This window comes from Notolepis coatsorum, assembly GCF_963971535.1.
Source record: "Notolepis coatsorum genome assembly, chromosome: 3".
NCBI classification, from domain to species: domain Eukaryota; kingdom Metazoa; phylum Chordata; class Actinopteri; order Aulopiformes; family Paralepididae; genus Notolepis; species Notolepis coatsorum.
Genome location: NC_140167.1, coordinates 70,618,646 through 70,640,671, shown reverse-complemented (window position 1 = coordinate 70,640,671; position 22,026 = coordinate 70,618,646). Strand labels below are relative to the sequence as shown.

At 44.3% G+C, this 22,026-nt stretch overlaps 1 protein-coding gene across 1 annotated transcript; it reads right to left on the bottom strand.

The window, feature by feature from the left end:
- Positions 1 to 20: 20 nt before the first annotated feature.
- On the bottom strand, positions 21 to 18,272 carry eef1db (eukaryotic translation elongation factor 1 delta b (guanine nucleotide exchange protein)). The gene is made up of 8 exons (XM_084309535.1): positions 17,087 to 18,272; positions 15,378 to 15,492; positions 13,599 to 13,670; positions 6,836 to 6,920; positions 3,859 to 3,998; positions 2,321 to 2,512; positions 835 to 1,029; positions 21 to 193 (listed from the first exon to the last, which is right to left on the bottom strand). Exons 1-8 carry the CDS (start codon positions 17,329 to 17,331, stop codon positions 155 to 157), a joined length of 1,083 nt encoding a protein of 360 aa, XP_084165661.1. The 5' UTR covers positions 17,332 to 18,272; the 3' UTR covers positions 21 to 154.
- Positions 18,273 to 22,026: the final 3,754 nt, after the last annotated feature.

Genomic DNA, 22,026 nt, shown 5'->3' with positions numbered 1-22,026 from the left:
TTTCCATTCAAGAGACAGTGGAGGTTCAAGTGCAGCAAGCTTTTATTATCAGCATCATTATTATTAATAACCGTTTGTCCAATAACCGTTTGTCACAATTAGCAGCAGCAAAAACAAAGTATGAGTAGGAATGACGGGACGAGAGGCTGTGGAATCAGATCTTGTTGAAAGCCGCTACATCGACACTCTGGACCTGCAACGACACATGAGGGACGACGTCAGTAAGCTTCCACACTTTCCATTTAGTCATACAGCGTTTGCAAAAGACATTTCAAAACTGCTGTCCATTTTCTTTGCCTAATACTGAGATTGTTGTGATTTGATTGCTACACATAGACTAAGCTTGGTAATCTATTTGAGGTAGAAAAGGTCATTGTGTGTGGAGAGGGTCTCAGATCCTAATGCAGTGAAATGCTTTCTTTAACACATGACTTGATTTGGAGGCTAGAAATACAGGAACATGCCAACATTATAGGAAATGTTCACTCTTATTGTATTCTCTAGTCACACAAGAAGATAGATACCAATTTCCTCTGTGCATACTGCATTCAGTAGAAAGCTATCCGCTAGCCTAGCTTAACACAAATTAATGGAAGGGGATATGGATCAGCTAGCCTAGCCGTTGGCCAAAAACACGTCCAGGAGTTTTAAGCTTGGCTAGCTGATCCAAATCCGCTTCCATTCATTTGCGCTGAATGGATAGCTTTCTACTGAATGCACAGAAGAGGAAATAGTTATCCATCTTCTTGTCCGACTCTGGAGAAGACTCATCTCGGAGTTCCTTTGACAGTACGAGAATGCTGCTGCGCCACAGTGAACCACCGCTGTACTCACATAGTCCTCAAACTTGGTGATCTCCTCCTCCAGCATGTCCGTCCCCACCTTATCGTCCTCCACCACGCAGGCGATCTGCAGCTTGCTGATGCCGTAGCCCACCGGCACCAGCTTGGACGTCCCCCATAACAGCCCATCTGCCTGGATGGAGCGGACGCCCTCTTCCAGCTTCACCATGTCAGTCTCGTCGTCCCACTGAGCCAAACACAAGAGCTTCTGTTAGAAAACAACCTGGGAGAAAGTCCAGGAGCTGTCATAATAGAAGCCCAAAGAAATACTGAGGTTGACATGCAGTAGGACCCATCGCAAGCCCTCTTTCACAACAACACAATGTGGAAATCAAACTGCACTGAATCAATATTGCATTTTGAAATTGATGTTTTACCTTAACACATTCAGCAGCAATCCGACAAGCGTTGAGCGCTAATAAGGAGTACACTAGTTTTTAGATCCTTTGATCTTTTCCCTCTGATCCCTGTTTGAAATAATCATCCGGATCATTCTAGCCGTCCCTGGCTCGTTTCCCTACGTTGGAATTGCAATGCCGACCGAATATCACCAGGTGGCAGTATCGCCTACATTTGAACTGGAATGGCTTGGTGTTGATACGTTTTCCCTTTTATTTTTTTTGTAGGGGCTCCTCCTGCTTGAACAGAAATTCACAACGATCGCCTCGAAAATTCCGTTGCCGAAGCGTATTTCCCATCGAAACGTGTATAGACATATACACTGGTAATCGCGATGGCGATGCGATCACTTGGAATTATTCTTTTTGGAATACCTTCTGGCTAAGGTAAGGTATATTCTATGTCTATTTTACCGAACCTGAAACATGTTTTTCTAATGATCACAGTTTTGTGTTTTACCGGATGTAAAACATGCTCGACAAACACGATTACAGTTTTGAGTTAAAACGCCATAAGTGTTAACAAGGTTATAATTACATACATTAAATTCCTGATAAAATCAGTCTTAAGTTATATTTATACACATAATAATAATAATAGGAAATCATTAAAAGTATAGAAATATCAGAACCAAAGTGAAAAATTAGATAACAGTGAATTTGTCAAATAATCTTAAGGCTTCGAACAGAATGTTTGTGTAGTTCCTTCTTCCAACATGGCTGCCTCTGTAACCATTAGTGGCCACTTTCAAAAGACAGTACCCATGCAGACAACGCAGTGGTAGAGTAGGTCAAAAGATGATATTACTAGTTTACAACATCCAGGAATAAGACAGCAAATTATACAATCTTTTATATTGTATATATTTAACTAGTTTAATAACCTATTCAACCACAGATGAAACTAGTTTAATAACCTAGTCAACCAGAGATGAAACTAGTTTAATAACCTATTCAACCACAGATGAAACTAGTTTAATAAGTAATAACCTATTCATCCATACTGTGGTAGACCAAGGCAGGCTATGACACATGAGCTCTATTTTCCATTTAACAAAATACGGGGGAACAGTGACATACAGGCTTGACATCCAATAGGATGGAGGACTTGGCGATCAGGGCAGGTTTCTTGGCCTTCCTCTCCGTGTACTCCTTCACCCTCTGCTCTTTGAGGCGCTCTGCCTCCATGTCCTCTTCATCACCACTGCCAAACAGGTCGAAGTCATCCTCGTCCTCGCTGGTCTGTTGATGTGGCTCTTGGGCTGGTTTACCCTGAGTAAACAGTAAGTGAAGGTTTAATCACACAGGACGGTAGGAGAGGAGAGCCCTGCGGCTCTTGGGCTGGTTTACCCTGAGTAAACAGTAAGTGAAGGTTTAATCGCACACAGGACAGTAGGAGAGGAGAGCCCTGCAGCTCTTGGGCTGGTTTCGTTTTAAGGTTTCCGTTAAAACGAAAACGTCTCAAGATAATAAGTGCATGCCACAAATTTACAAAATAAATGTCTTTCCCGTTTCTTTTATTTTGAAAACCCCCGACCGGAAGTGTTATGGTGTCTGTTGTTGCTAGCAGCTTAACTTGTGTCGGCCGGTTCTGTGCTTTTCGAGCTAACGTAACGTCATTAGTTTCCAAAGGAGGAGAGAAAGACCGCAGCTAACATGCAGCTCAAACTACCTGTTGGAATAAATAAATTGATTGATGTTTAACTTGTCCCTGTGTGTGTCCAGTCATTTCGACTAGCAAACGTTGTCTCTATTAAACGTTACCTCAGGATACCACTGTCTATTGTATTTAATTGGTTAGCTATTTAGCTAATGTGGATAGCATTTTGAATAGCATCAATGCTAGCTGACTGGCTACAGCTTTATTTACTAAATTATGGAGGCTTTTTAAATCGTCAAGGTAAGAGGATTTGTCATGATCAACTGAAGGCATAATGCTATGGAACAATATGTGCTTGGGTTTTCAGAAAAAGGCCAGCTATGTGACTCTAATCTCTAGTTAGTATCATGTATTGCATCACAGTAGCCTCCTGATCAAGCTCAATAGCTTCTGTAAAACAAACATGCCATTGTTGTTTAATAATAACTGCCGGTGTTTAATAAACACTTCTAGCCAGGACATATAAGACATATGTATCATGTTTCTTTTTTTTGTCTGGGTTTGCATACGGATTAAGGGAGATGCGTGTGAGCATGTGTGTGCGCCTCGGTCGGGAGTGTGTGTACAGCAGAACCCTGCTCCGCTTCAGACAGATAGCGCAGCATATGTAAAGCTGTAAAAGCCAGATCAAGCTCAATAGCTGTACATGCCATTGTGGTGATGTTTTCACACGCGGGGCAAGGGAGAGGTGGGCTATCGCGTCATCTGTTCAGGAGAAGACTCGTATCGCTTGTAAAGATGGTGACGCAATGGGGGGCGTCTTCAGAATTGCACACTCGGGAGCTGGTATCAGAAAGTATAGTCTTCAGGCTGCCAGAACGCAGTTCCGTGTTAGGCAAACGATCAAATACTTTGTCTAAAATGACCAAAATCGTTTGTCTGGACATGGCCTTAATCACACAAGATGACGGGAGAGGAGAGCCCCGTCCTATGTGCCGAGTCGGGAGAGGAGACTTACATTTGTGCAGGGGGTTGTAGGAGCTGGAGCGGGGGCAGGGCTCGGAGCTGGAGATGGAGTGGCGGGGGATTTTTCTAGGACCGCTACCCTGCTTTCCAGTTTGGAGAGCGCCGATCTCAAGTCCTCCACCACTAACCAAACTGAACAAGAGCAACCAGAGCCAGGTAGACGTTAGAACATAGAAGGCCATTCTGAATAGGACTTGAACAGGTGCAGCTCAATACATTTAGTGGAAAAGTTTATTTTATTTCAGTAATTCAATTCAAAAAGCGAAACTCCTAGATTCATTACACAAAGTGAAATATTTCAAGCCTTTATTCGTTTTAATTGATTATGGCATACAGCTCAGAACATTTATATTGTGAAAAAGTTCAATATTGTGGACTCACATGGGCAACGCATGGCTGGCTGATTTTGCAGAGCTCAGCAACCATGCCACATTAAGTTTGATTACGTTTTTATTTTTATACCATTTGATTTTTTTTTTACGTTAGAATCATGTGTAAACAGACGCAGACCAGGATGAGAACGCTGAACGCCGTGGATAAGGAGCACATTAGGGCGATATTCCGTGAGGAAATAGACGCTATCGTGGCTAAGCTAACCGGCAGAGTGGATGCGCTCCAGGAGGCGGTAGCCAGCATGGACACACGGTTAGCCGTGGTGGAGGAGAGCCTATCCGCAGTTGTGGAGGTGGCTGATACCAACGCCACGGAGATATCGTTCTTGGAGGACAAGCTGCGGGCTTGTGAGATGAAGTCGGCAGATCTGGAGGACCGTGGCAGGAGATGCAATGTTAGAATATACAGGCTACCCGATGAAGTGGAGGAGGACGCGCTGATTAAGTTCCTCGAGGAAATGATACCGAAGTGGTTCCCGAAGCTAGCCTGCCCCGAGATAGAGAGCTCACAGGATCTTCAGAGCCGCTACCCTGATGAAGAGCGAGCGTACAAACCCTCACACATTCATCTTCTGCTGCCTGAGGTTCCAGACAAGACAGCATATTTTAAAAGAGGCCAGGTTGAATCCCCCGGTGGTGGACGGCCGTACCCTGAGATTCGCCGCAGATTTCAGTGACTACACAGCGAGGCGCCGCAGAACTTTTGCCAGGGCCATGGATCTAGCACGGGAAAGGGCGGTGGAGGTATACCTACTGTTCCCGGCAACGCTGAAAGTAAAGACGGGACGAGGAGAGGTGTCGTGCAACCGTCTATTCAAGTCACCATCCGAGGCGGAGGACTTCATTCGGAAAAGCAATACAAACATTCCGACTGAGAGGAACAGACCGCCCCCAGTGGAGCAGACCCTGAGCGAGTGAGAGGCCGGAGCAGGTACCTGAGGCTGGCTTCACGCGAGGCCTGCTAGCATGCTAGCTACCAAGCCACTCCTGAACCAGAGACAATGTCCCTTATATGCATTCAGCAGCAGCGCAGCTGCTCTGAGACAGAAAGTGAGAGAAATACTCTCATTATGTGCGACGCAAGTACAGTAAGCGCGCACTGCGTTCAGAGAGAAAGAGACTCTTCACTACCAATATGTTACAAATAATCTGATACTTATTTTGGCTTTTAAGAAAACAAGATTAACATGTTCTTAAAACAAGATTAAATTGACCAACATCAAGAAAATATACTTGAAATAAGCTAAATTATCTGCCAGTGGAATAAGACAATTCAAGATAATTCTACTCAATATTGCAGCTACCTGGGCCTCCAGAGCACTTCTAGTGTCAGCGGACACACAAAAAAACATCCTAGCAAATTCACAGGCACATGACTCCATGAACATGAATAACCTAATCTCGAACAATTCTAAGGTAGTTTTAAGTTATTTCTCCGGGCAGCGTGTGGCAATATGGATTCCGGCGGCTTGTGCACACGTACAAATATTGTTGTTGAATTTTTTTCAGGGGAAACACCGATGTCGGAAGCATTTTACCTGGGCCAAAGAGAAAAATAACTGGACTGTTGCTCAGTGGTCCAAAGTCCTCTTTTCAGATGAAAGTAAATTTTGCATTTAATTTGGAAATCAAGGTCCCAGAGTCTGGAGGAAGAGTGGAGAGGCACGGCATCCAAGTTGCTTGAAGTTCAGTGTGAAGTTTCCACAGTCAGTGATGATTTGGGGTGCCGTGTTATCTGATGGTGTGTTGGCCCACTATGTTTTCTCAAGTCCAGCGTCAGTCAACGGAGCCATCTACCAGGAGGTTTTAGAGCAATTCATGCTTCTTCCTGCCGACACGTTTTATGAAGATGCTGATTTAATTTTCCAGCAGGACTTGGCACCTGCCCACACTGCCAAAAGTACTAATAACTGTCTGGTTTAATGACCATGGGATTACTGTGCTTGATTGGCCAGCAAACTCGCCTGACCTGAACCCCATAGATTCAAGAGGAAGATAAGAGACACCAGACCCAACAATGCAGACAAGCTGAGGCCACTATCAAAGCAACCTGGGCTTCCATAACACCTCAGCAGTGCCACAGGCTAATCGCATCCATGCCACACTGCATTGATGCAGTCATTCTTGCAAAAGGAGCCCCAACCAAGTACGGCATTCTGAACACACTTTTCAGAAGGCCAACATTTCTATATAATCATATCAATAATTATAACAAATAAAGGCTTGAAATATTTCACTTTGTGTGAAATTAATCTATAATATGACAGTTTCACTTTTTGAATTGAATTACTGAAATAAATGTACTTTTCCACAATATTCAAATTTATTGAGCTGCACCTGTATATATATATATATACCGGTATATATATACATACACACACACATTATAATAATGTATACACATAATAATATTTTGAGATATTGGACATAGAAGTTGTTTGCAACACTGGAAATAAAAGCATTTTTTTAAATGAATAAAAGCTACTAATTTCTGCTTCCAATCTTTCTTACTTGGATTGAAAAATAATCAAGACTTCTTAAAATCCTCAACCCTTCCTTTAATTGAAGCACACACACCTTTGTGCAGATTCTGATTCTCGAGCTCCAGGCTCTTGATGCGAGACACAAGTTCCCCTTGATCACCTGCTGCGTTGCCTGTACTCTGCAGTCAAAACACAAGACAGAACACAGTCAGCATACAGACAGAGACAGAGAGACATCTAGTGGCCACACCAGGAAACTACATCACTCGTCAAACCACAAATCTACGAAGCACAAAAAACACACAACCAACCAAAAGCAATCTCACCAGCATCTAAAGCCAGACAGTGAAATGGATGAACCCTAGCAGAGACAGTGACAGCAGAAATACAGGAGACATGGATGAACCCTAGCAGAGACATGGATGAACCCTAGCAGAGACATGGATGAACCCTAGCAGAAACACGGATGAACCCTAGCAGAGACACGGATGAACCCTAGCAGACATGGATGAACCCTAGCAGAGACACGGATGAACCCTAGCAGAGACATGGATGAACCCTAGCAGACATGGATAAACCCTAGCAGAGACATGAATGAACCCTAGCAGAAACATGGATGAACCCTAGCAGAGACATGGATGAACCCTAGCAGAGACATGGATGAACCCTAGCAGAAACATGGATGAACCCTAGCAGAAACATGGATGAACCCTAGCAGAGACACGGATGAACCCTAGCAGAAACATGGATGAACCCTAGCAGAAACATGGATGAACCCTAGCAGACATGGATGAACCCTAGCAGAGACATGGATGAACCCTAGCAGACATGGATGAACCCTAGCAGAGACATGGATGAACCCTAGCAGAAACATGGATGAACCCTAGCAGACATGGATGAACCCTAGCAGAGACATGGATGAACCCTAGCAGAAACATGGATGAACCCTAGCAGACATGGATGAACCCTAGCAGAAACATGGATGAACCCTAGCAGAAACATGGATGAACCCTAGCAGACATGGATGAACCCTAGCAGAAACATGGATGAACCCTAGCAGAAACATGGATGAACCCTAGCAGAGACACGGATGAACCCTAGCAGACATGGATAAACCCTAGCAGAGACACGGATGAACCCTAGCAGAGACACAGTGACAGCAGAAATACAGGAGACGTGGATGAACCCTAGCAGACATGGATGCACCCTAGCAGACATGGATGAACCCTAGCAGAGACATGGATGAACCCTAGCAGACGTGGATGAACCCTAGCAGAAACAGTGAGAAGGGTGAAAGTTGGACAGACAGTTCCAGGGAAGGTGCCTGTGATGTCCAGTGAAAGCTTTTGGTTAAAATTAGTAGGTTAGACTAATTCAAGTCAAATGTTATTTGTTTAGTCCAATATCAAACATGTCTGAACAAGCTTCACAAGCACACATCTCAATGTAACAACGCCCCCGACTTTCAAAAAGGTATCCAATGGAGTTTCTGACCACTTGTTGATGAAATTGGCACTATAGTACATGGTAGGCGGAAAGGGCTCCCTGAAAATTGTGCATCACATGCTCCTCCAGCACGGGCGTGAGGAGGCAGGAGCACGGGGATGGTATAGAACACCACGGGTGCACTGGAGGCACGAAAACGTGCTCTTGTGAGTCAATTTGACTGGTCTATACGACTGTCTTGTCAATCAATGGAGGTTGGACTCATTACAACTTCATCTGTAACTGAACATGGATAGGAACACCGTTGCGAGGGCAAATAAAGTGGCAAAAATGTACTTTGCAAAGATTATACAAGATTGTAGCTTGTATACTATTAGAACAACAGAAAACAATATGAATATATATATTGAAATGTGAAATAAACAAAGGCAAGTGGTTTACAAGCAAACTCTGTTGGACACCCTTAACCCTAGATGAATAACGCCCTGTGTGCAGCATCATTCCACCCTCAGATTAATCACTGGCGATGGCTGATTATACTCACCATTGTTTCCTGTATGATAAGGTCAGTCCGCCTTCTCTGCCAGAGAGGCGTAATAAACATTGGTATTTGTTTAATCTATAAACTACTACATTACATCACAATGACGCTGGATTGGAACCTTCAACATTATCCAACATGCTCAAATGACTGGCTTATGCTTAAGGTCCCCAGAGCACGTTCTGATCTTGGAAAGTCTGCCTTTTCCGTCAGTGCTCCTAACTCACCTTAAAGATCAGTGCTCTCCCAACAGTTCAACACCATGATCACGAACCACTGTGCATCAATGTGTAATTGTTTTGAGCTGATTCTTTGTTACTAATCATGTGTATTGTGTAACTATTTTTGACTTGTCCATTTGATTGTTTATTTGGATCCCCATTGAGTCGTTACCAGGGTGACAACTACTGTACTGGGGAGTAGCGAGTGTGCATGTCAGTTGGAACGAACCCCAGAGAAGGTACTGGGGAGGGGACACACTGCTCTGATTAGGGCCGGTGACACACAGGACAGGGCGGGACACTTACGAGCTGGGACTGGTGGCGAGGCCGACCCTCTGCTACACAGCGAAGTCTTCAGCTGGGGGGTCATTTCAGAGATGGAAAAGGAACGAGGATACAGCTGGGGGCAGTGTTAATTTTGTCAACGAAAATGATGACTAAATATGGTCGTCAACAAAGCTTTTTCCCCTGACTAAATCTAGACTAAAACAAAGACAAAATCAAGACTAAAACTGACTAAGACTAAAATGCTCAGACCTGTAGTTGACTAAAACTGACTAAGACTAAAATGCTCAGACCTGTAGTTGACTAAAACTGACTAAGACTAAAATGAAAAATAAATGAAGGTGACTAAATGTGATGACAACGAAAAAGGAGCATTTGACACACGACTAAAACGAAAATTAAAATAGCTGACAAAATTAACACTGGCTATAAGCCAACTAAATTTGTATTACAATAGTTCATGGTTGAAGGATAACAGACACTATATTGAAGCCAACTAGGTCGGGTGAGTTCCTCCATTTGTGACCATCGGGCGTCTACATGAATCTATGATCCCAATAGAAATTTATGTGAATTTGACTGACTGTAGCGGTACATAGAATTGCATTACAAGAGAATAAAATGCAATTTTTTTCATTAACGAAAACTAGACAAAAATGTCATTTGTTTTCTGCGACCAAATCTAGACTAAAACAAAAAAAGACAAAATAGAGACTAAAACTGACTAAAATGCTCAGACCTGTAGTTGACTAAAACTGACTAAACAAAATAAATGAAGGCGACTAAATATGATGAAAACGAAAAAGGAGCATTTGACACATGACTAAGACTAAAACAAAAATTTAAATAGCTGCCAAAATTAACACTGCCTGGGGGTCATTTCAGAGATGGAAAAGGAACGAGGATATACCATGAACTGAAGGTATTTCAGTCTAACCTCAAGCATTTTAGTTTTTCGAAGTGCAAAGTGCTCAGTAGATATAACTTTACAGAAATAGCTCCCTCCAGTTCATGGTTAAGAATCAGAGAGGCTTTTATCCCTTAAAATGCTGCAGTGCTACAGAGAGCAGACGAGAGCGAACTGTGCTCAGGAGGAGAGAAGGAGAGCACTGCTCAGGAGGAGAGAAGGAGAGCACTGCTCAGGAGGAGAGAAGGAGAGCACTGCTCAGGAGGAGAGAAGGAGAGCACTGCTCAGGAGGAGAGAAGGAGAGCACTGCTCAGGAGGAGAGAAGGAGAGCACTGCTCAGGAGGAGAGAAGGAGAGCACTGCTCAGGAGGAGAGAAGGAGAGCACTGCTCAGGAGGAGAGAAAGAGAGCACTGCTCAGGAGGAGAGAAGGAGAGCACTGCTCAGGAGGAGAGAAAGAGAGCACTGCTCAGGAGGAGAGAAGGAGAGCACTGCTCAGGAGGAGAGAAAGAGAGCACTGCTCAGGAGGAGAGAAGGAGAGCACTGCTCAGGAGGAGAGAAGGAGAGCACTGCTCAGGAGGAGAGAAGGAGAGCACTGCTCAGGAGGAGAGAAGGAGAGCACTGCTCAGGAGGAGAGAAGGAGAGCACTGCTCAGGAGGAGAGAAAGAGAGCACTGCTCAGGAGGAGAGAAGGAGAGCACTGCTCAGGAGGAGAGAAGGAGAGCACTGCTCAGGAGGAGAGAAGGAGAGCACTGCTCAGGAGGAGAGAAAGAGAGCACTGCTCAGGAGGAGAGAAAGAGAGCACTGCTCAGGAGGAGAGAAAGAGAGCACTGCTCAGGAGGAGAGAAGGAGAGCACTGCTCAGGAGGAGAGAAAGAGAGCACTGCTCAGGAGGAGAGAAAGAGAGCACTGCTCAGGAGAAGGAGAGCACTGCTCAGGAGGAGAGAAAGAGAGCACTTCTCAGGAGGAGAGAAAGAGAGCACTGCTCAGGAGAAGGAGAGCACTGCTCAGGAGGAGAGAAAGAGAGCACTGCTCAGGAGGAGAAGGAGAGCACTGCTCAGGAGGAGAGAAGGAGAGCACTGCTCAGGAGGAGAAGGAGAGCACTGCTCAGGAGGAGAAGGAGAGCACTGCTCAGGAGGAGAAGGAGAGCACTGCTCAGGAGGAGAAGGAGAGCACTGCTCAGGAGGAGAGAAGGAGAGCACTGCTCAGGAGGAGAGAAAGAGAGCACTGCTCAGGAGGAGAGAAAGAGAGCACTGCTCAGGAGGAGAGAAGGAGAGCACTGCTCAGGAGGAGAGAAAGAGAGCACTGCTCAGGAGAAGGAGAGCACTGCTCAGGAGGAGAGAAAGAGAGCACTGCTCAGGAGGAGAGAAAGAGAGCACTGCTCAGGAGGAGAAGGAGAGCACTGCTCAGGAGGAGAAGGAGAGCACTGCTCAGGAGGAGAAGGAGAGCACTGCTCAGGAGGAGAAGGAGAGCACTGCTCAGGAGGAGAAGGAGAGCACTGCTCAGGAGGAGAAGGAGAGCACTGCTCAGGAGAGAGCACTGCTCAGGAGGAGAGAAGGAGAGCACTGCTCAGGAGGAGAAAGAGAGCACTGCTCAGGAGGAGAGAAGGAGAGCACTGCTCAGGAGAGAAGGAGAGCACTGCTCAGAAGGAGAAGGAGAGAGCATCAGGAGGAGAGAAGGAGAGAGCACTGTACTCAGGATAGAAGGAGAGAGCACTGCTCAGGAGGAACCAATCCTAGAGATGAGGGGCGATGCAAGAGAGCAATTGATCTAAAAACGGATGTTTGCACACTCTCATACTAAAGGCCCCATCAGACAGAACATAACAGCACCATTGCGCTCTGACATGACTTTTCAATGGCCTGTGCCACTCCACGACCACTTCAGTCCTCTGTGAGCTCGGGTTCAACTGTTGAACTTTGGGGCCATAATAACCAGGTACACTCACTTCATCCCATAAAGACCACGTCGTGGGCCTAAATTCACAAATGGCTTCAGGTCAGTTAAAATGAATTCCTTCTGTGACACATCTTGTTTGTCGTTTTACCTTCCAGGCCAGAGCACTATCAGCTGTGTGAGAGTCAACAACTCCAAAGCCAGTAGAGCAGTGATAACCTAACCCAGGGTCAAGGTAGAAGCACCCACTCCAAGTGGAACGAGAGCGACAGGGACACGTAGCATTAGCTGTATGGAGCAGGCTACAGCTCGTCTGGTCCAGGTGATATGGGTGCAACTGAGAAGAGGTGTGTGTGTGTGTGTATGCATGTATGTGTGTACAGTATGTGTGTGTATGTATGTATATGTATGCATGTGTGAACATGTGTGAACATGGTGTTTCAAAGTGATGAATTCTCATGACAAATCTGTTAATCCTGCAATGTACACGTACATGTGTTGGGATTGGAAAACAGCAACAAACATACAAAATTACCCAATAAACTTCAAGGGATAGTTGTGATTTTTGGACCCCTAGTCCCATTTCTTACTTGTTTATCGACAATCCATGCTGTTCCTCATACTAGCTCCTTCTAGTTAGCCACAAACCAATGCAAAGTCAATGGGGGTAAAGCTCTGGACTCGGTCATCATTCCGCCCTCAGATTTATTACTGGCGACAGGTGATACCCACCAGTGTCCTTTATGAAAAGGTTGGGTGGCCTTCTCTGGTTGAAAGGCGTAACTATCATTGGTATTTGTTTATTTTTAAAGCCCTTATTGGTAAACGTCCCTCTTACATCACAACACTGTTGGAATGGAATCTTGGAACCGGTTCTACACATTCAAATTACTTAGGGTTCCTCCAGTTTGCTCTGAACTAGGAAAAACTGCTTTTTCCTTTGATGCTTCCAACACCTGGAATGCCTTCCAACTGACTCTGAAGCTGAAGGTTATTCCTTCTTTCGCTGCATTTAAAAGCTGATTCTTATTTGTGAATCTACTGATAACTGTGTCTTGTTTTGTAAGCTTGTCGTCACTGTAAATTAGGATAACCTCATTGTCTCACGAAAGGTTTGAAATGAGGGGTACAAAAACCACAACTATCCCGTTAAGACAGTACTGCAATACTGCATGTGTAAATAAATACCGGTTTAGTGAACTATATGGTACAGTACACCTTGTTGTCCAGCCGTGTACCATGACTAAGGTTAGCAGAGTTTGAAGCCGATCCTACAGGCTACATCCACTGCAATATTAGAATGAATATGAGCTATTGACAGGTAGATCATCTACACCAGATTGATTGAAAACTTTATTAACAGATTGCAGAATGGGTACAATACAGTAACAGTACAGCTCAATACACACAATTGTTAAGGGGATGCAGACCAGAGAAAGACTTTCGTCTTGTTTACATCAGGGTCCCCCCCATAGGCAGTACTGCTACATCTATACATTTATGACATACCAGATTTGCAAATACAGTACTGTTTGTGATACAAAAAGAGTCCAAAAAGATACTCACTCCTGCTAAGGACTTCTGGATGTTCTCCCTGGCGCGTGCAATGTCTTGTAAGATGCTGTTGGCTCCCACATCCTGAGAAGACAAATACCCAGGTTACTCTATAGCCCTATTCACACTGGACTAAAGAAAATGGTAAATGGTGCATTTTATATAGCTTTTATCCAAAGTGCTTTACAATTTGTTCCTCACATTCACACACCGACGGTGGCGGCAACCATGCAAGGTGCCAACCTGCTCATCGGGAGCAATTAGGGGTAGTGATGCACCGATGTGAAAATTGTGGCAGATACCGATAACAGATATTAATATTGCTGTTCTGGCCGATGTCGATATCTCTGTATAGAAAACCCTTTTTTATGATAATCAAATAATGAGCTATTTTCCAAAACACATTTTCTTTTAACTTTTGTAACTTATTTTCAGAAATTACTGATATTTTGAAACTATTTAAGACCAAAACATGTAAAAAAATAAAAAAAAGATATAAAAAATAAAACAAAGAGCACCAGGCCTTTATTAGAGAGAGGCTTATATAGGAGGCAGGGCTTAATTTTAAAAAATGACACTCATGGACATAATCCCTTCATTTTCAGACTTTTATTGCATTATTATTATTATAATTTTTGCGACCTTATAATAGAGACCGGTCCTCTGTTTGTCTAAATGCATCAAACCCCCCGGCCATTATGAGAGGCCCCTCCTTTATCGGAGGTCCCTCCTCTATTTGAGGATTTACGGTATATATTTATTTAATTTTATTTAAAAATATCGGCCCTATCTTGATATCGGACCGATACCGATGTGAAAAAGAATTATGAAATCCGCGTTCACGGAATCACGGAATTTACCAATAAAAATGGAATAGACTGCAAAACGTGGAATATTTGCCCTAATCTGGACTGAAATTCCGTTTTTGGGTGGAACGTTTGTTGCAAAGCAAACATGACCGGGGTGGGGGGGGGGGGACCGCTGCGTGTTACACACAACACGCAGCACGTCACAGCAGTGTCCAAGCGTCTCGCTGCTTCGGTGTTAACGCCGTCAAGAAGCTAAGAAATTCCGCAATAAGCCCTCAATTCAGAGCAGAGCAGTATCCTAATGACCGGCGATAAGGTGTTTTGCAAATTCTGTCAACGTTCCGTGGACTGGACCCGCAAAAACACGTGCAAATATAGATGGAAATGATAGCTTCTTGCTAAATCTGGTGCACCCATCTATTTGTTTAATGCAAACGATTGTCATTACACTGTCCTTTATAAACGAAATAAACTTAAATAGCTATGTAACGTTACAGTACATAGGACTAATAGATGGAAATGATAGCTTCTAGCTAAATCTAGTACACCCATCCATTTGTTTAATGCAAATGATTGTCCTTTATAAACGAAATAAACTAAAGGTGCCTAAATTATGCATTACTACTATATTTCATCACAATATAATAGATATAGCTAGGCTACCGACATTGTCATTGTGATAATGTCAGTAGTAGCTGTATATTGTTTACACTTGAAATGTGTATTTTTATTTTGTCACAATATTATTTTAAGAATATTGTGTAAAATTGAACTGTATTTCTGAGTTGCAGCACTTAAAAACATTAAATTGACTGTTATATCTTATTCAATTGTGGACATTTATTCATTCCCACTTATTAGACACTATTTCTGATGGTAAAATGAGCATAAAAAGCTAAATACAGAATTATGAAATATTAAAAACAGAAAAAACGGAATTTGGATTTTTTTTTAATAAAATTTGGAAAATAATAAAACGTACCTGTGTTGGTTGGGAGGGGACATTCATAGACTCGTAGTATCGTCTCTCTGCCTCATCATAGCGAGTCTTATCAAACCAGATGTTCTCGGCTAGGAGGTCTAACACACTCATGGTTCTACAGACGGAGACAAAAGATATGGGAGGGACACAGTAGGTTAGAGAGAGAGACAGATAGAGAGACACAGACAGACAAGATATGGGAGGGACACAGTAGGTTAGAGACAGACGGACAGAGACAAGATATGGGAGGGACACAGTAGGTTAGAGACAGAGACAGATAGAGAGACACAGACAGACAAGATATGGGAGGGACACAGTAGGTTAGAGACAGAGACAGATAGAGAGACACAGACAGACAAGATATGGGAGGGACACAGTAGGTTAGAGACAGACAGACAGAGACAAGATATGGGAGGGACACAGTAGGTTAGAGAGAGACAGACAAGATATGGGAGGGACACAGTAGGTTAGAGAGAGACAGACAAGATATGGGAGGGACACAGTAGGTTAGAGACAGACAGAGACAAGATATGGGAGGGACACAGTAGGTTAGAGACAGACAAGATATGGGAGGGACACAGTAGGTTAGAGACAGACAGAGACAAGATATGGGAGGGACACAGTAGGTTAGAGACAGACAAGATATGGGAGGGACACAGTAGGTTAGAGACAGACAGAGACAAGATATGGGAGGGACACAGTAGGTTAGAGACAGACAAGATATGGGAGGGACACAGACGCAGTAGGTTAGAGACAGACAAGACAAGATATGGGAGGGACACAGTAGGTTAGAGAGACAGACAGACAAGATATGGGAGGGACACAGTAGGTTAGAGAGAGACAGACAGACAAGATATGGGAGGGACACAGTAGGTTAGAGAGACAGACAGACAAGACAAGATATGGGAGGGACACAGTAGGTTAGAGAGACAGACAAGACAAGATATGGGAGGGACACAGTGGGTTAGAGAGAGACAGACAGAGGCAGACAAGATATGGGAGGGACACAGTAGGTTAGAGAGACAGACAGACAAGACAAGATATGGGAGGGACACAGTAGGTTAGAGAGACAGACAAGACAAGATATGGGAGGGACACAGTGGGTTAGAGAGAGACAGACAGAGGCAGACAAGATATGGGAGGGACACAGTAGGTTAGAGAGACAGACAAGACAAGATATGGGAGGGACACAGTAGGTTATAGAGAGACAGACAGACAAGATATGGGAGGGACACAGTAGGTTAGAGAGAGACAGACAAGATATGGGAGGGACACAGTAGGTTAGAGAGAGACAGACAAGATATGGGAGGGACACAGTGGGTTAGAGAGAGACAGACAGAGGCAGACAAGATATGGGAGGGACACAGTAGGTTAGAACATATTAGTCACCAACATATTAGTCACCTAAAACTTCATAGCTTTCCTAAAAGGTACCATCAACCCTACCCCCAAAACACAATTGTACAATGAAATCCTAAAAAGCAAGAGGAACATTATAGATGACACAACACTATAAACATGCAGGAAGATTTAAATGTGACAAGGGACTGGCAGAGAAACCCAAAAGAAGAACACGGGAAACAGGAACATGCATGAAGAAACAAAAGATATCATTGGCAGACAAGCTATAAAATGAAATAGATTAAAAAAGGATAAATCATGAAAAACACAAATTAAGTCACAAAGAGTACTGAAAGAATAACAAGTACAAATGAAAGCGCTTGGCAGGGGTTCCATTCTCCGGGGCTGTTTCATACTTGTCCCCCAGAGGGGCGGTGGAGCCCACTGTCGAAGCCCCAGTGTCTGGCCCCTGAGGCCCCCCAGCATCTCCCCTTGCACGGTCTCCATGGAAGCGGCTCTCCGCAGCCTCGTAGCGCCATCTGTCCAGCCACACCCTCTCGCTGTCCAGGTGAAGGAAGTGGCAGACCTCTCCCACCGATGCCTCTTCCTCCATGATATCAGCAGGCTCTTCTTCCTCCTGGATGGGGTGGAGGGCGTGAAAGACTTCAGCTTTGCCCTGAGGGACAGCTGGTCTTTCCTCTACTGCAGCGTCCTCCTCCTCTTCCTCCTCCTCTACAAGGCTCTGGGGATGCTCAGTACTTCTAGAAGTGGAGGAGCAGTTGTTGGCTCGTGGCTTGGAGCCGTTGCCGTAGAGATTCTGGTAGAAGGCGGCCTCTGCACGGTCGTAGAGCGGTTTCTCCAACCACACGTCTCTGAGAAGCTCCACCGGGATGCGGGGCAAGCCATTGATGGACTGGCGAGGGGTTGGTGTGGCGGTCGCCTGCTGGGTAGGCGTGGCAGGAGTCGGGGCCAGGGATGCGTAGCCCTCGTCGGGTGTGGCGCTGTAGGCCGTAGCGGGGGAAGGTGCGGCGGCGGCAGGGAGGTTGGACACGAGGTCCAAGGAGTTTGGAACGGACGGTGGCACGGACACTTCCGCAAAGCACCGCTCGGCCCGGTCGAATGTCGGGTTGTTCACCTGCGCCACGTGGCAGCAGGCCGCCAGCGGGGGTGAGGGAGACGCGAGGGGCTGAGGGGCGGTGTGGTTGTCCGAGGGTGGAGGCGACCTGCCGAGACGGGCGGTGGCGTTGGAAGAGCATGCCAGCCAGCACTGATACAGGCTCTCGGCCCGTTCGAAGACGCTGTACTGGAACCACACCGAGGAGCACTCAGCCTGAAGGCCCAGCAGAGCGGCGCGGGGGTCAGGTGACCAGGTGCTCTCCTGGTCGGGACGCTCTCCCTCCTGCCTACGCTCAGAGGTAGGAACACGTTTCCGACGACGCCTTCCTTTCCCGCTGCGCTTTCCATCTCCGTTCAGGCTACCGCTTTCCGGGGAGGAGGAGGACGCCGTTCCTCCATTTCTCTGGCCGGGGTCAGCTCTCCTCCGGCCCCCCACCGCTACCTCGGCGGAGCAGTCCACCTGACAAAGCCCGAGAGGCGAGTCGTGGTCAGATTGATCCATTGCGGGAAACTGGGGGTTCATCCGAGGCATCATCTTGGATCCATTGCAGAGGGAAAGAGAGAACAACATGGACAGGCTATAGGGTTAGTGACAGACAGGAGTTCTGAGACAAAGAGGGATTGATCCATTAGACTCGGTCTTTAGACGCAATGTCACTTAGGCAAATCAGCTAGAGAATAACTGCTTTGTCAAACAGTTTGGAGAGACGATGAATAGCTGTCTAGTGAGTCAATGAACCAATCGCAGAGGAACACATACAAATCAAAACATGCAGGGAACGGAAAAGCTTCATGCAGATCACAAAAATAAATAGAAGAAAAAAATACAAGAACATCACTTAATGGAATGCACTGCATTATCAAACCACAGCAAACTCAGCCCCATTCACCAAGCACAGACGGCACTCTTTGTTGGGAAATTCTAAAAACTCCCAAGTTCCAAAGCTAGAACATTGCCAGTGGCTAGGTGCACCTGTTAAGTGGCACATTTAGGCTGTTCCAACACAGATCCCAATGAACACGGAGGTAATTAAAAAATAATGTCTTGGGTTAAACTTCAAAATCAAAAGACTTCAGCCTCATCATGATGAGAATTCATATCCATGTCCAATGATCTGGTGGTAAAGCCAATAACTAAGCACAAAACACACAGCATGCTAAAAGAAAGATAATTGATATGTACAGTCAAGGGTCCACTTCCCCAGGCTTTGTGAATGAATAACATATCTGGGATGGATCTGCACTGACATGCTTCTACAAAGACAAGCCAAACTTCAGCCCCATTGCACTGCATTCAGCCATTCTGCTCCACCCTCTGCGATAGCCGAGTCATACATCTGGCAAGGCATGCGTTTTTATGACTGTACAGTGTTCCACTTGGAAACAGGAAATGTGTTCCCCAAGCGTCATTATCATGCATCATGTTGATACTCGATAGTGATGGTTGGTCTAACCAACAAGAATTAAACCATATATGCAATGATTTATGCTTGCTGAAATCAATAAAGAAGACAGCTTTATTGTGGTCAAAACGCCGATTTTCTTTTGGGGAAGTCATTTCCTGCCTTCGGGTAAAGAGGGGAATTGCCAAGCTCTTCATGACTCACCTTCCTTTGAGAAAGTATGAGGACAAACTAGTATCAAAGCCAAATGTTCAAATTACGCTCTTTTCGTCCATTCAACCGAGAGCCATTGAGAGAGAAATTAAACAAATCACCACCATGGGAAAAAAAAATTATGCCTGCTTTGTTAATGCAGCTTTACATTACTTTGTATCATCAAACCCAACCCGTGTAGATGTTAGACCAGTAGCCTACATGTTAGTTTAACACAAACCCAACACATGTAGATGTTAGACCAGTGGCCTACATGTTAGTGTAACATCAAACCCACCCAACCCATGTAGATGTTAGACCAGTAGCCTACATGTTAGTGTAAAAACCCAACCCATGTAGATGTTAGACCAGTAGCCTACATGTTAGTTTAACACAAACCCAACACATGTAGATGTTAGACCAGTGGCCTACATGTTAGTGTAACATCAAACCCACCCAACCCATGTAGATGTTAGACCAGTAGCCTACATGTTAGTGTAACATCAAACCCAACCCATGTAGATGTTAGACCAGTGGCCTACATGTTAGTGTCACCAGTCATCATACTCACATACTCCAAATCTGATAGCATAAGGGAAGAGAAATTCCATTTAAAATTTCCCAGAACATAAATTAAACATTCATATTTTGTATGGCTATATAGCTTAAAATGGGAGAATCCACCTTAGAACACAAGACGTTATTGCTGTGGTCAATCATTGGGACCCTTTGTGAACAAGAACTCTCTCCCAAAGTCAGAATCCAGAACTATAAAAAAGGATACAGTATGTGTATCTCTCATCCTAGGAAATCACCCTGGGTAACTAAAATGTACCCCCATCCTAGGAAATCACCCTGGGACCGGGTAACTAAAATGTACCCCGGTCCCCCATCCTAGGAAATCACCCTGGATAGCCATCACAAATATAAGCCACTGGTCGGTTTGCACATTGGAGCTGTTTCAGCAGTGGTAACTGTTGTTTCAAACTCCGGGGGAGAATTTATTATTTTAGAGGTGCACCAATCGACCAGCCAGCCAGTCCACCACCACAGATACCATAAACCTGGTTACGCAATAAGTATTGGCTGTAGTGATGCACGATATATCGGCCGCCGATATAATATCGGCCGATATGGCAGTTTTTTTACACATCGGTATCAGTCCGATATCAAGATAGGGCCGATATGGGCCGAAAAAATATATATAAAATAATTTCTTTTTTCTTTATCTTTTTACATGTTTTGGCCTTAGATAGTTTCAAAATATCTGTCATTTCTGAAAATATAAAATTTGATTATCATAAAAAAGTGTTTTCTATACAGAGATATCGACATCGGTAAATATCGGTATCGGCCAGAACAGCAATATTAATATCGGTTATCGGCCAGAATTTTCACATCGGTGCATCACTAGCAACTCTACTTTTGCCAGGAGAGGGCGCTCAAAACAGTGAGTGCAGAAGATTGCAGTAAATGGGAGAATTACACGAAATAGGCATTTATGAGTGACTATTAACCTCTTAAGTCCTAGCTATATTTTCTGAAAATCCGCCTAAAAATACATACCTAAGTAAATGGAAGATTGCTCCACTTCTACAAGGTCCATTTGCATGTTCTTAGGGACATCTATGGATCTCAGGGAATATATTCCCAGTGTCAGAAATAGTGTGTCTGTTACTAGGCTTGAGTAAATTGTAATGAACCAAAGGTCATCTTTGACGGTGAATAACACCATGCTAAAAGTTACCAGAGATGAAACTGCCACTGAGCTCATTCAGCACCTTCTTGAGATCATGTGTAAAAGAATCTAAGCAAATGAATAAATAGGGCACATGATTAACAGGAGGTTTTGTAGATACATTACTGAATTCTGCCATCCGGACACATGCAATTTGAAATAATGTGATTATAGAATATCAGGCCTATAAATGACCTTATTATGGCCAAGTCACACATCTATGGATCGGGCCAAATCTCCCCTTTCCAACGGCAAGTTCAATCTGGATTTAGTATCACCAGGCGCCCCTGACAGTGCAGCAAAAATCGTGAATGAAATCTACTGTAAGTACAGTTACTTTTTTATAATGTAGATTTCTCTGCCATTTTTCATCAGATTGCAACACCGTTTTTTGCTAGACGTTCACAGAAAGGTAGAGAAAATAACTGCGTTCCGTTTTATGCCAATAACATTCAGGTTTGTGGGATATGATCCCAAAAAATAAGAGAAAGAAAAAAGTCACGCTAGAAGTCAGATGATTGACAGGGGCTGGCATGAGCTGGGAAGTGTCGTTTTCTGAAATTCGAAAGCCCATTGAAAGACCTGGGTCTCTTCTCAAAAGACTACTCAAGTTAGGTTGCGCCAAATCCTTGCGTCAATAAGTGCCTTTTCCGACTCGATGCCCTGAGATTTCTATAAACTCATATTTCACTAATGACACTTAAATCATTGGTAAACAAATGTAGTGCTGAAAATATACAGTTTGACTGCTGGTTAGGGTCTTTACTCTTGGCTACATTTGAAAAAAATAAACTCAACATTAATTCATACATTCTGTAGAGATGGATTTATGGGCAATGCATTAAGGCTTGCAGTGTGA